Source organism: Dunckerocampus dactyliophorus, chromosome 2 (assembly GCF_027744805.1).
Source record: "Dunckerocampus dactyliophorus isolate RoL2022-P2 chromosome 2, RoL_Ddac_1.1, whole genome shotgun sequence".
Taxonomy (NCBI): domain Eukaryota; kingdom Metazoa; phylum Chordata; class Actinopteri; order Syngnathiformes; family Syngnathidae; genus Dunckerocampus; species Dunckerocampus dactyliophorus.
Window position 1 is genome coordinate 15,427,962 of NC_072820.1, and position 13,128 is coordinate 15,441,089.

At 38.9% G+C, this 13,128-nt stretch overlaps 1 protein-coding gene across 10 annotated transcripts in view; it reads left to right on the plus strand.

The window, feature by feature from the left end:
* Positions 1–13,128, plus strand: part of clcn2a (chloride channel, voltage-sensitive 2a) — a 76,711-nt gene that overhangs the window by 13,632 nt on the left and 49,951 nt on the right. The window contains exon 1 of one of the 10 annotated variants that reach the window (XM_054756381.1): positions 1,556–3,754. The exons of the other annotated variants lie outside the window; for them this stretch is intronic. Coding sequence (XP_054612356.1) covers positions 3,704–3,754 — 51 coding nt within the window. The 5' untranslated portion in view covers positions 1,556–3,703. Of the gene's footprint in view, positions 1–1,555; positions 3,755–13,128 lie in introns of those variants that run through there. 10 annotated transcript variants of the gene reach the window in all.

Genomic DNA, 13,128 nt, shown 5'->3' on the forward strand with positions numbered 1-13,128 from the left:
ACCTTTAAGATTCACTGTGAATTGCTCTGCCCAGGATGCTAATAACTGAGCTTGGACAGATGAATTGAATGTTTTTACCCGTAAACAAAGGTGCGATGTTTCCCATACATTTGGAGAGGTTGAATTGCTTTTTGGCTTTGCATAAAACTCCAGTAAAGTTGTTAATGGACTGCTTTGTGTACTGGGAACAGAAAAGAGCCTTCCCCAAACTGTTAAGTAACATTGAGGGGACACTAAGGTGCCTTGCCAAACCCAAATAGAAAATCAATGTACTAATTGATTGAGAGATGTACTTCTTTCTACAAATACTTTATATCCTCCAGCTTTCCTTTCTTCATTTTCATGCATCTTTCTTGGTTTGTTACCAATGGCCAATGTGTGAATCGAGAGAATGTGTTACATTAATAATTTGAATTGGCAGCAACACTTATTAAAAATGCAGATGAGCAAAACAGTAAAGTAGCTGGAAAGTATTCCTGTTATTCTTCATTCAGGCAACCACTTCAAATTAAAAGGCACCGTTTGCCTTTTGGGTTTCAAAATGAATATTTGACTTTCATTCAACAGCCGCTGTTTATTATTTTTTCGGGCTCGCATCAATTTGAGAGTGTTTACAAATGGATACACCACTGCTTTAGTCATGAGGCCTCAGATGATTCATCAGGGGGAGTACTCAGCCAGTGAAAACAGTCGTACGTCTTTCAACTGGAGGAGATAAATTGTGATGAATGTGCAAGACTTCTAAAAGGCTGCTAAAGTCTTATCCTGTGTTGCATCAGTTATGACCGTTCTTGTGTGAAACTGTCATATAAATGAAAATGTGAGACAAAGTTGGAAATCGAAAATAGTTTCTGATGACGTTTTGTGAGCGTTTATCAGCGTATCATGCCTGACAAATTGAAACCCCATCCCTTTGTATACACTGGATTGATATAGGACAGCATTTTTTCTTAGAAAAAAAAAGATTTATACATGGCATCACACACACATCAGTGACCAGGAGAGATGTCCAAAGACTGTTAGCAAGTTGGCAAACAAACGGGGTCGGGAGTTATGATGCAAATTTTAATATAATGGTGATCAATGAAGCATAGCCAACAACTGTCCAGCAGCTAAGAAATATAATATAATTTTTTACTGCAACCTACTACCATTTGTTATTTCACTGATACTGATAACATACTAATACACCAAAAAGATATTCAGTTTGTCTTAAAAAACACTTCTCGATTTTCAGGGTCATGTTATATTTGGGTCAATACATACTGTATACAGTATATACAGTACTGTACAGAATATATTGTGTATACTGCCTGTCTATATGTATACAGTATGTGTGTATATGTGTGTCTGTATGTACTGTATACATATGTTTGTATATATGTATACCTGTGTGTGTGTATATATATATTAGTGCTGTCAAGAAAATTTAAAAAATGAAAGATTAATTATGATCTGTAATTAATTTATCTACTGGTAATTTATCTCTTTTTGATCTCACCTTTCTAGCATTTTCGCAGGCCAATAATTTTGGCAATTCTTGTTGAAATAACCTAAAATTTTCGGAGTGTATAGAAACAGATCAAGATTTTAGATTAATTTAGTATTTGGTATAGTATTTAATTTATATTTAGTAGTTTTTTTTTTGTTCTGTTTTCAGGTTGAGCCATGCCGTTCACTCCCAAAGAGAAGTAATTTTGCATCTTGGAATATACTCGCACACAGTCACCCAAGACTGTGCAGCTGTGTCACAGGCGGTGCACATATTGAACACTTATGAAACGGTCCCAAAATAAGCTCATGGTGTTCAACACCTAAACTGTTCATTCTCATTGAGCTAGACTGAGTAGTTTTCAAGATAATTGCTTTTATAATGATAAGTTTTTGGGACACCCTGTATAAAACAACCGCCTTCATAAAGTCTATCCATCCATTTTCTATGCCGCTTATCCTCACTAGGGTCCCGGGTGTCCAAGCTGACTTCGGGCGAAGTCGGACTGGTCGCCAGCCAATTGCAGGGCACATACAGACAAACAATCATTCACACTCAATTTAGAGTCGCCAATTAACCTAACATGAATGTTTTTGAAATGTGGGAGGAAACCGGAGTACCCGGAGAAAACCCACAGGCAAACTCCACACAGAGATGCCCAACGCAGATTCGAACCCAGATCCCGATCTCCTGACTGTGTGGCCAACATGCTAACCACTAGGCCACCATGCGGCCTGCTTTATAAAGTCATTTATTATTTTTTGACAGACTGGAATACATGCAGTCCTAGCCATTGACATCCCATTGTATTTGAGACTAGTCCCAAGTGCCGCCTGCAACATTTAGTTTCGAACACCGGATATCGCTGTGTTCTTTTGTCAATTTCCAAATAATTTGAAAAGAAAAATAAAATAAAATGTCAGGTCCATATAAAACACAGAAGTTAACACATCGGAAAACAGTACGAATATTTTTCTGAGCAATACAAGTATGGACCACTGAACTTGTTGCTTTTCCGCTGTTTCAGATTATATAAAATAAATAAAACAAACCCATCAGTCACAGTACTGTAGACACAAAGAAAACACATAAAAAATGTTCATCACCGTCAATAAAGTGTTTGGTCTCCCAAATAGTTGTGGTTGCCAGCTGAGGTCCAGTGATCTCTGGTTATAGCAACACAGTTGGGCGAATCCTCCACCATAATGTTAGGCCTGGGTTTTTTTCACTATAGTACATGTTGCTGATTTTGGTAACAATTGTAGCCCTGCACGGTGGCTTGTATGATGAGTCATTGGATGCAGTTTGCAACACCTCTGTTAACTATGTTTATCGGCCTGCAGTTTATCGCTATTCGCTTGGCAACAATATTCGTCAGCCTGTCGATTCCAGACTTGCTCATACGCGGGGTCTTCTCATTGATTTCAGTTTGGTGAAGAGTTTTCTATGGCTCGCTAAATTGCTAACATCTTTGCTGCTAATGTTAGCTTTGCTTGCACTCACGACTGGTGGCTTTGCGTTGATGCGGTAGGCTAAACTTGAGCTGCTTCGGTGGTAGGCAAATTCCTTATTAGAAAGAAGGCACATCACTCAACCTTTTTTCAATGGTGCCTCGGAGTGTTTTTGAAATGTACGTTTCCCATTCATTGGACCGACAACTTACATGTTCCTCCATTTTCACGTCTCTTCGACGCAACTCAGCTCCTCACTTGGCCCTGCCAAATACAAGGGAGCCTTATATTAAAAATTATATCAATGCGGTTAAAAAAAAAAAGAATGCACTAAATCTGATTATTAATCGCAATTACAGTTTTTTTCAATTGTTTACACGCAATTTTGAAAATAGGGCTCCTTTTTTCAAAAATATTCTCACTATTATCCAACACAAACAAGTAGATCCACACTGATGAACAGTAAGCTCCACAAACTGACACTTCTACAGCACAGCACTGTGGATGAGTGTCAGTAGTGGAGGGAGGCGGTGTTAGGCAGTGGGAGCTGCAGGAGCTGCAGGAGTCTGCAGCCACACGCACGAGCTGTGGCGGCTCAGCGTCGCCTGGTGTCATGATCCGCAGAGAGGAGCTTCTCTCATGTGAGAACTGTTACGCTGTACACATACCATGGCGTGTATCCTCCACTGACCATTGATTAATTAGCTCCTCACACTCGGGAGAGTCTTGGATTTGTTGTCCTAATGAGGATGCTGCGGCCATGGTGAAGAAGAAGACTGAGAACCGGACGCTTCAATACCAGCAAACTTTGGTGAGTCTGATGATGAGTTTATGGATGATGTTTTCAGTAGAGTAAAGCTTTTAAAAGGCGAGGCAGGTGTCTGATTGTCAGAGCTGCTGACTGATCACCAAAGTGTGTTCTGATTTTTAATTGAACATAGCATTTATGTTCTGACCTGTTGGTTTTATTCTCTGCCGTTTCAGTGATTATCCCTTCAGGCTCCCAATTCACCTTGAGCCACAGGTGTTGTATCCCTATGCCACCCTACCGACGTGATTAATTCTTGTTCATTAAGATTCCAGCCTTCCATGTCAAATGAGTTTTCAGGTCTTAAATAAAAACCAATTGGTGTAGGCTGATTACTTTACCTAATGGCCCATTAATTGAAATACCTCTGAAGTATAAGAGCAGAGTTTGGCTCCTCTATAGGTTAGAAATGTCTTCTAACATCAAGTGTCTTCTGTGGGCCTTGGACCTCGTCCTCTCCATTTCTCTACCATCTTCCCCGACTCTCTCCTGTTAGCCAGACCTTTAAACCAAAAGAGTGGTGTTTCTGAATATTAGTTGCCTCATGCACCAGTTTCCCTCACTCATGTAATAGCAGGACTGACAGCCATGCCCTGGAGCACAGCACGGGGGCATAGAACCTACAGTATATAGAAGCACAAGCGCACTGTCAATCAATAGTGGATTCCTTCCAATCTGATTTGTGACTGCACTTGTCTTTCTACGTGTGCTCCTATTTTATGTGTGTGTGTTTGCACTCGTGCTTTATATTGCAGATGTGCTTTGCCTGTGCGGCACGAAGATGCTTCTGCTGTTACTGGCACGAAGATCGATGGTATGCCGTGTCTCAGTGTTAAAATCAATAGTAATGTAAAATGGTAGAGTCTCTGTGGATTGGAACGTGCTGTCCGTGTCCTCCCCCTCCCTCCTCTGTCACCAACACTCCAATCAATGACTCTATCATTTGTTCCCAACATCCAAGTCCATTAACCCCAAAAATAGATGCATTTTTTTTGTATGTTGATTTTTATGACCATTCCTTGTGTTGACACGTTAACTCTTCCAGCATAGGGACCCTCACTCCATTCATTTTCAAAGTGTCTGTGTTTAAATAAGAAATTGATTAATAAGAACAATTTTTATTGACATCTCTTAATGTTGACACATCTCTTAATGTTGTCCCTATGACACATAGGGAACCTCACTCCATTGACTTTCCACAAGTCTGTGTTTAAACAAAAAATCAATCAACTACTACAAACCGATTTTTATGCCCATCTCTTGTGTTGACACGCTAGCTCTACTAGCGTAAGGAACCTTGCTGTATTTGCTTTCCACGAGTCTATGTTTAAGCAAGAAATCAACTATTAAAGGTTTTTGTTCCCATCCCTCGTGTTGACATGCTAACTAGATCAGCATAGGGAACCTCACGCCATTCATTTTGTACGTGTCTGTGTTGTAACAAGAAATTAATCAACTAATTGATTTGTATGCCCATCCCTTGTGTTGACACACTAACTACCAGGCCGTGGAACCTCACTCCATTCATTTTCCACAAGTCTATGTTGAAACAAGAAATCAATCTACTACTACTAATAAGTAAATAGTAAATAAATACATTATTAATTATTTTTATTCCCATCCCTTGAATTGACATGCTAATTTGACCAGCATAGGGAACCTCACTTCATTTCACTTAGTATGAGTCTGTCCAAAAAGTTAAACTTTTGTCTCGTCAGACCACAAAGTATTTTCCCAAAGGTCTTGTGGATCGTCAACATGTTTTCTGGCAAAATTGAGACAAGCCCTAATATTCTTTTTTTGTTCAGCAGTGGTTTTTGTCTTGGAGTTCTGCCATGCAGGCCATTTTTGCCCAGTGTCTTTGTTATGGTGGAGTCATGAACACTGACCTTAACAGAGGCAAGTGATGCCTGCAGTTCTTTGGATGTTGCTGTGGGGTCTTTTGTAACCTCTTGGATGAGTCGTCGCTGCGCTTTTGGGGTAATTTTGGTTGGCCGGCCACTCCTGAGAAGGTTCACCACTGTTCCATATCTCACTGTGGTTCACTGGCGTCCCAAAGCTTAAGAAATGGCTTATTGCATTTTGTGTTCAGTTGTGTTGTCATTGACTAATATTTACATTTGTGTGATGGTCTGAAACATTTAAGTGCGAACACTTTTTCACACCACTATGTACTGTATTTATCTTCTTAACTTTGCTTTAGCATTATAACATAGAACTGCAATTGAATCATTGATTTAGATTTCCTCTACAACCCCGTTAGGCAGCAAACTAGTTGACCCTCTTTGGATGCTGCCAATACTGGGCTCCATTGCTTCAAGACAAAACAAGTGCACATCCTAACCTTGTTATTGTGAGCGCTAGATTGATCAAAGCCCATGCGATTGAATAGTCTTAACTATAATAATCACTACATTGATGTATACACACCATTTTTGTCCTTATACTTTCTCAGCTGCAGGACTATTCATCAAATGCCCTCCCTCAGGCAATACAAAGCATCTGTGTTTTCCTCTTAGAAACCTGGGTGAAATGCACAGATAGAGAACACATTTAAATCAGATAAGCGGAAGCCGGCGGCTGCACGTTTCTTGCAGGTGCAGCCTGCAGTCTAAAATTGGATTCCTGTGTTGACAAAGCGTCCTCCGAGTTTTACTTGTTTGCCATCAAGATTCTGAGCATTTTCAAGCTTGCATATCTTGGAGTTTTGGCAGAGATGAAACACTGTCAGTGCAGCAGGACACAAAAATATACAAAAAGAGATGCATTACGATAATTTATCCAAGAGGAAATGGCATCTTCTCATGTGCGGCTATTGTGTCATAGCGTGCCCTCTTTCCCTCCAGTATTTAGGAAAATCTTTTTATAGAAGCAGCATCTGTTGGACAGGAGTGTTTAGCAAGACACCTGGACAAATGCAACCACTCAGTTATAGCATTCAATTGTGCAGTGATATCCTGGCTATGATAAACACAGATCATTTGTACTTTGCTGCATTTGATGGTGGAAAGTGGTCTAAGGCGGTCTAAGGTTCTGTGCGGGACAGATCTTGTCTGTGAGTGACAGCAGCAAAAGCACGAGGGATTTCTTCATGGGTCACTGCGGCTTCTTCAGCTGCTGTCAGGTGCAGTGCATGCCGGGACCGTAGGCAGTGGCTATCTGCCTCGCAGGATTCCACGTGGGATGGGACAGGTGGGCAGAGATTGTGACTTGGTGTCAAAGCGTTGCTGCCTTGAATCTGAAAACTTGGCGTGGGAAGTCTGGATATGTCCTATTTTGTTACATTTCTGACACAAGTGTGTGGGAACATTTGCAACATTGCTTGTGGACTTAAGCTTGTGTGACCAGCCACAATGTTAGGCACACTTGCACAATCGAATGAGATCCAGTACAAAAATGATATTGCTCAGTTTGGATTGACACTCAGAGAGGTATTAAGGTAACAATATGTTTATGTTTGTAATTGTGGTTTGCTGTGTTTATATGACTGCACTGTATCAATACCAAGGAGTGTTTCTAGTATTTCAGTCCCATATTTAGCTACATGACAGGAAAAAAACACAGTGGAACCTCGGTTGTCGTTATTAACCCGTTCCAAAAGGTCAGATGAAAACCGAATTGTACGTAAACCGAAGCAATGTATCCAATAGAAAATAATGTAAATCCAATTAATCCGTTGCAGACACCCAAAAATATTAACACAAAATACATTTTACAGGGAAAAATAATAGTTTTACATTCAGAAAATAATGCAAAATAATTATGAATGATTAATGAAATTAAACATTTAACATCACTTCCACCTTGATTGTGGACTCTTGTCGATAGCGAGGCGAGCAGCCACTTGGAGAGGGATTGGGGGGAGAGGAAGGGACTTAACTTAATTCACTCCAACAACAAAATCTCAACATTGTTATGTCCAAGAAAACATGGACATAGACTGTGTCATCACTTTGTGTACATCAAAGGATGCAATCGCATACATTTATGGCAAACACCGCTTTACGGCACAACAAGTCACGCTGTCGTCATGCTAGCCAATGCTACAAACGTCTTTGATTGTTTGTGATCTGTGTTATTAATACCTTTACCTCTTTTGCATCATACACTTTCTTTGATTTCTTATTTCTTGCCAATGTGGTGACCCACTGTAGTTAAAGACATTCACCAAGGGATTACTCCAATTCAATAGTTTCTGACGTTCTTTATCAAATTGCTGGCACTTGCTGCTTTCTTTGGCTCAAGTGGCGGGTTATTTAGCAGTCTCACTTAATAAGAAATTATGCATGGACAGTGAGTTAACAACGCATAGGATGCTTTGGAGACTCCATTTTGCAGAATGACACAGTACAGGGCAAACAGACTAGTTTGTCATTTTCCTTATTTCAAGCAAAAATGGGGTAAGCAAAATTTGCTTGGCTAGAAATCTTATGATACATATGTATATAATATATCTAATATAATGAGTCCTAAAATAAGAAATCAGGTCTAAGTTTAAGCAAGTTGTTCTTATCACACAACTGGATTTAAGTAATATGTTATTATTACAAGGTAAGATTTAAGCCAAACGCTCTTATAAGATATAGGTAGATACTTTTGTATCTCCAAGAGAAATTCACAATTCCAGCAGCTCTGCAAAAGTGTCCTAATAAACGTAATCACTTAAAAATACAACAAACAAAGCAAAATAGGAGAGTTAAAAAAATAGAATAAGAATAAATAAATAAATCAGATGACTTCACATAAAGTCCTGTGTGTGTTACCGCTCCCCTGTGTTGCTTTGAAAAGTTGCATGGTGTGGGGGAGGAATGTTCTGCTCATTCAATCAGTGGAGTAGTGATAGTAATCTGCCACTGAAACTGCTCTTCTGTCGGGGGATGATACTGTGCATTGGATATATATCATATGTCATAAATTAAGACAAAATTTGCTGTGTGGGTAGATTTAAGCAAAATGTTATAACTACGGCTGTCAAATGATAAACATTTTTAATTAAATGAATTCGTTTTCAAATGAATTAATCATGATTAATCACCATTTGCAATTACGTGTGAAATGTGCCCATTTTTGCTGTATTTTATGAACAGAAAGATAAATGACAGGACACAGCATATTTGTATGTATTAATAGCTCCAAATGAATTGAACATTTAAACCAAGCTAAAAGATAGCACACGTCTGAAAATGTATTTGCCTAACACTAGTCTCTTTAATAGTAGCACAACATATAAATCACACTTTAACCGTGTTATTAAGAGCCATTATGGGTTCAAAGACACCACAAAATGTAAGTTGAATCCACGTGTTTTGAGTGTACATACATTTTCTGGGATTTCCGAGCATACTTAAATGCAGCAAATTGTACTTCAGCAGTAAGAGTTACGTTAGTGAGTGACATGAATATCTGCTTACTGTTTTTCTTTGTCTCCCTGTTTATTTAGACCACACATACACGCATAATAAAGACGTTCTTGTGATGTTCGGAGTGTCCCTCAATGCTCCTCGCGAGGAAGCGTCAAACTAAAGACGTGTTTGTGAGTTGGAGGTACATATATGGTGTTGGAATCACACTGCTGTTGACGTTTTGAGCATTATTACATATTGTAGATTTAGGAATATTGTCGTATATTGACCTTCAGCAGAGCAACAGAGCACAACAACCATCACACCTATGGGCAATTTTTAGAGCATATTTTTGAAATGTGGGAGGAAACCAGAATACCTGGAGAATGTCCACAGGGAGAACATGTAATCTCTATACAAGGTTCCAACAGAGATTTGAACGCAGGGTGTCTGATGATGCAGCCAACATGCTAACCACTTGGCCACAATATAGTTAATTGCACCCTTGCGCACGTACTCACTCTTCCCATACTATGTTGATGACCAGACTCATTTTTCTACATCTAATATGTCCTACTTTAAGAAAAAAAAGTTACATTTTGTCTAAAATTCCTTAATTTAAGAAAACCTATTGTCATAAACACTATCTGAAATTTTTTTGGCTTGATGTGCATGTAAATTTGCTAGTTTTTAGATTTATGAACTAGATAAGAGGAAAGATTGAATTAAGTTTAATAATCTTACACATTTAGCTTGTATTTTGTGAAAAAAATCTTTAAACCAAGATTTTATGACTAGATTTAATATAATAAATGTTGGCATTCTCCAGGAAATTTGCAGCGCAGCCTTCACATTGTTCCGAAATGAGCAAATTTATATATATATTTTGAGTCCATTGTTAAATTTAGAAAGTTAGAAAGTTATATTCTTAATTTTAGACAAATATTCTTGATCTATTGCTGAAGGATAGTCAAAATTAAGTTTCAGCTTGTTATTAGAAAAAAGATCTAATTTCTGCCAAAAACATATCTTCATCAGAATTCTCTAGCTATACCTTCTTAATATAAGATTATTTTTCTCATGTGAGAATTGCTAGACAGATATTTTTTCTTTTTAGGAAAAAAAATGTTGCTTAAAATGGGACTTTTGTTTTACTTGACTTTTAAATGTAGTTTTTACAGTGTACGTTCAATGATGTACAATAACCAAGTACAACAACGGGCAGAATTTTGGCAAAAAAACAAATCATACGGTAACTGGGGTGTCCGAAAACCGAGGTTCCACTGTATATTTAAAACACATCTCAGTATGATGTCATGCAATTTTAATGAAAATAGACTGTACAAACCTGCAGGAGGTGTTATAGGTTTGCAAAGGCAATTTTAGATCCTTTTGCACTGGCAACTAATGGAATCTCAATGCTCATTGATTATCACAGCGCCCATATTATACTATTTTTCAGCATTTCAAGTCCCACAGTAGTTTATTCGTGTGCTGTCCAAACTCTAGCCTAAAAACTACATTTTGGTCCGTAAACACATGACTCACTCGAGAAGTTGTTACAGTGCGGTGCGCCGTGGAAGAATATGTTGCGTTCGGCTGACATGCAGCCACACATCCCTCGACACTGGACTGCCGTGACCATGATTAAGGATAAACATTGTATTGTAATGTCTACCCGGACGTTGTGACTGTGTGTAGTCAGTTGCAAAAGAATTGGCTCGAAGAGCCGACTCTTTGAAATGAATGACGGGGGCCGGCTCGCATCACTGGAAGCCAAGATATGTGTCTGCGTCTCTGTGTCCAGACTGAGCAGTGGTGGGGCGTAGTTAAACACACACAGCACGAGTGTTGCCAACTTGGCGACTTTGACGCTAAATCTGGCGACATTCCAAACCCTCTTGGCGACATATTTTCTCAAAAGCAAATAAGGACAAATGTAGCAACTTTTTCTGGCGTTGTTGGAGAGTTTTCTGGTATTTGGGGACTTAAAAGCGAAAGCACGTATTAATCTGCAGTTTCTGTTTTTACTCCGCTGCTCCGTCCCGTTCCAAAGCAGTCACAAGGGGTCAGTGTGCGGTCAGCTCCCGTGGCACCCTGAGAGCATAGTGGAGCTCTACGCATCCATGAATAACGCAACCGCAAGGCTCAGTGCCGTCGGAGTGGAACGTCTAAAACGTAAATATTTCTTAACCTTCAAGAAATTACTACTCATTACACTCGAGCCTCATTCGGACATGGTCACTTACCTGTCAGTGTGTCCGAATGTGTTATAAAAGAATGTTGTCTGATAAGTTAAACAAGTAGTCCTAACTGCAAGATAAACGGTGGAGGCTGTAGGTAAGTCCGGATGTAATTATTATGCTGTTGAGACTCTGAGAGGCGCTGGCCCAGATAAAATATAAAAATTATTTTATTTTGATTAAGTGATGGCCAATTTTAAATTGAGCCAATGAACAAGTTTATTTGTAGTTAAAAACTTAGGTATTTTTACTCACTGCACATCATAGGATCAGCCCCTCAAAGCTGAGGCACTGTTTATTTTGTGAATGCCGATCTTCAGTAAAGACACAACTGTTACCTGGTTGCTGTTTTTTCTTTTTGTTTTACACGCTTTAATTTGTTTTGTGGTGTTTTGTTGACATTGTGTTGTTTGATTGTAAATACCCGGTAGTTAGAGATTTGCATCCAGATTTGACCTTGTCTGTTGAGATGGGTCCTGTTTTTGTATTTTATAATACATTATAGTAATACAGTATATATTTTTTGTAGCTGTTCATTGAGGATTTTAATAAATCCATTCAAATAGTAAACATTTGATGTATTTTTTACATTAGTAATTCATTTTACACAATACACATAATTTGGTAATAAATTAAGACTAAGAAATTAAGAGCCACTAGTGAGCCTAAATAAAGAGCAGCTGTTTTTTAGTGAGCCAAGCCAAAAGGACCGACTCTCTAAAAAGAGACGGAATTTACATCACTGACCGTTTGAGGGGTAGAGACTTTTCTTACATTTGATGCTCATAAACAGGCTCTAGGGACGTATGTTAGAACAGTGGTTCCCAAACTTTTTACAGTGGCGTACCCCTTCAGACATTTGATCTGAAGCCATGTACCCCCTACTCCTGCACACTTAAACACATACACCTTTTTATCTTAATTAACTTGAAATACTGAACAGAATTACTTCATTCATTCATTTTTATCGTAATTCCGGGTCAAAAGCATGTATTTTGCATGGTGACATTTGAATAAAGTTTGACATCAGCACTGATAAATAGATAAGTAATCATCCTCCATATATTTTATTCCAGTCTGACGTTGGCATCCTTCCGTTTGAATGGCTTCAATTTGAGTTTCACTTTTTGTGTCCACTCACGATGGCTATGGTTTAAGTCTGCATATTCGTTTCATACCAAATTGAAGGACAAAGTTTTGACAATCATGTGTTACTGTGTAAATATCACTTGATTTGGGCTGCGTGTGCATGTTTGGGTGCATTTCCTGTGATTTCCAAGTGTCCATGAATGCAGCAGCAACTTTTGCCCGAGGAGTTATGTGATGCACCTGAATGCACCATTCTTAGAAAAAAGCTCGCTCAGAACTGATAGCAGTTTGCTTGTTTTGATCCTGTTTGTTGAGTGTGAAGTGTCCATCATTTGTATGCGTTGTGTGACTCAACAAGACCACACACAACCTTTTGGACACACACACACCCCTTTGGACAAAATCCCTCCTTTGGACAAGCCCACGCTCCTCTGGCCACACGCATATGTTGCTAAAAGAGCCTATGCACTTGCATAACAAAGATGATTAAATGATGATCTGACCGGAATCGTTCCATGGTGTCCCAGCTCTAAAAGAACCACAAACCCCTCTTAATAGTATCTGAAATACAAAAATACATATAACCAACTCCTCATTTTCGGGTGAGACCCGACTCACAGTGACAGGCTTTCAGTGACAGGCAGTGCGTGGATTGGATATAAATGAAATCTTAAGATGAAACACTGTTAATTCACAAAATAAT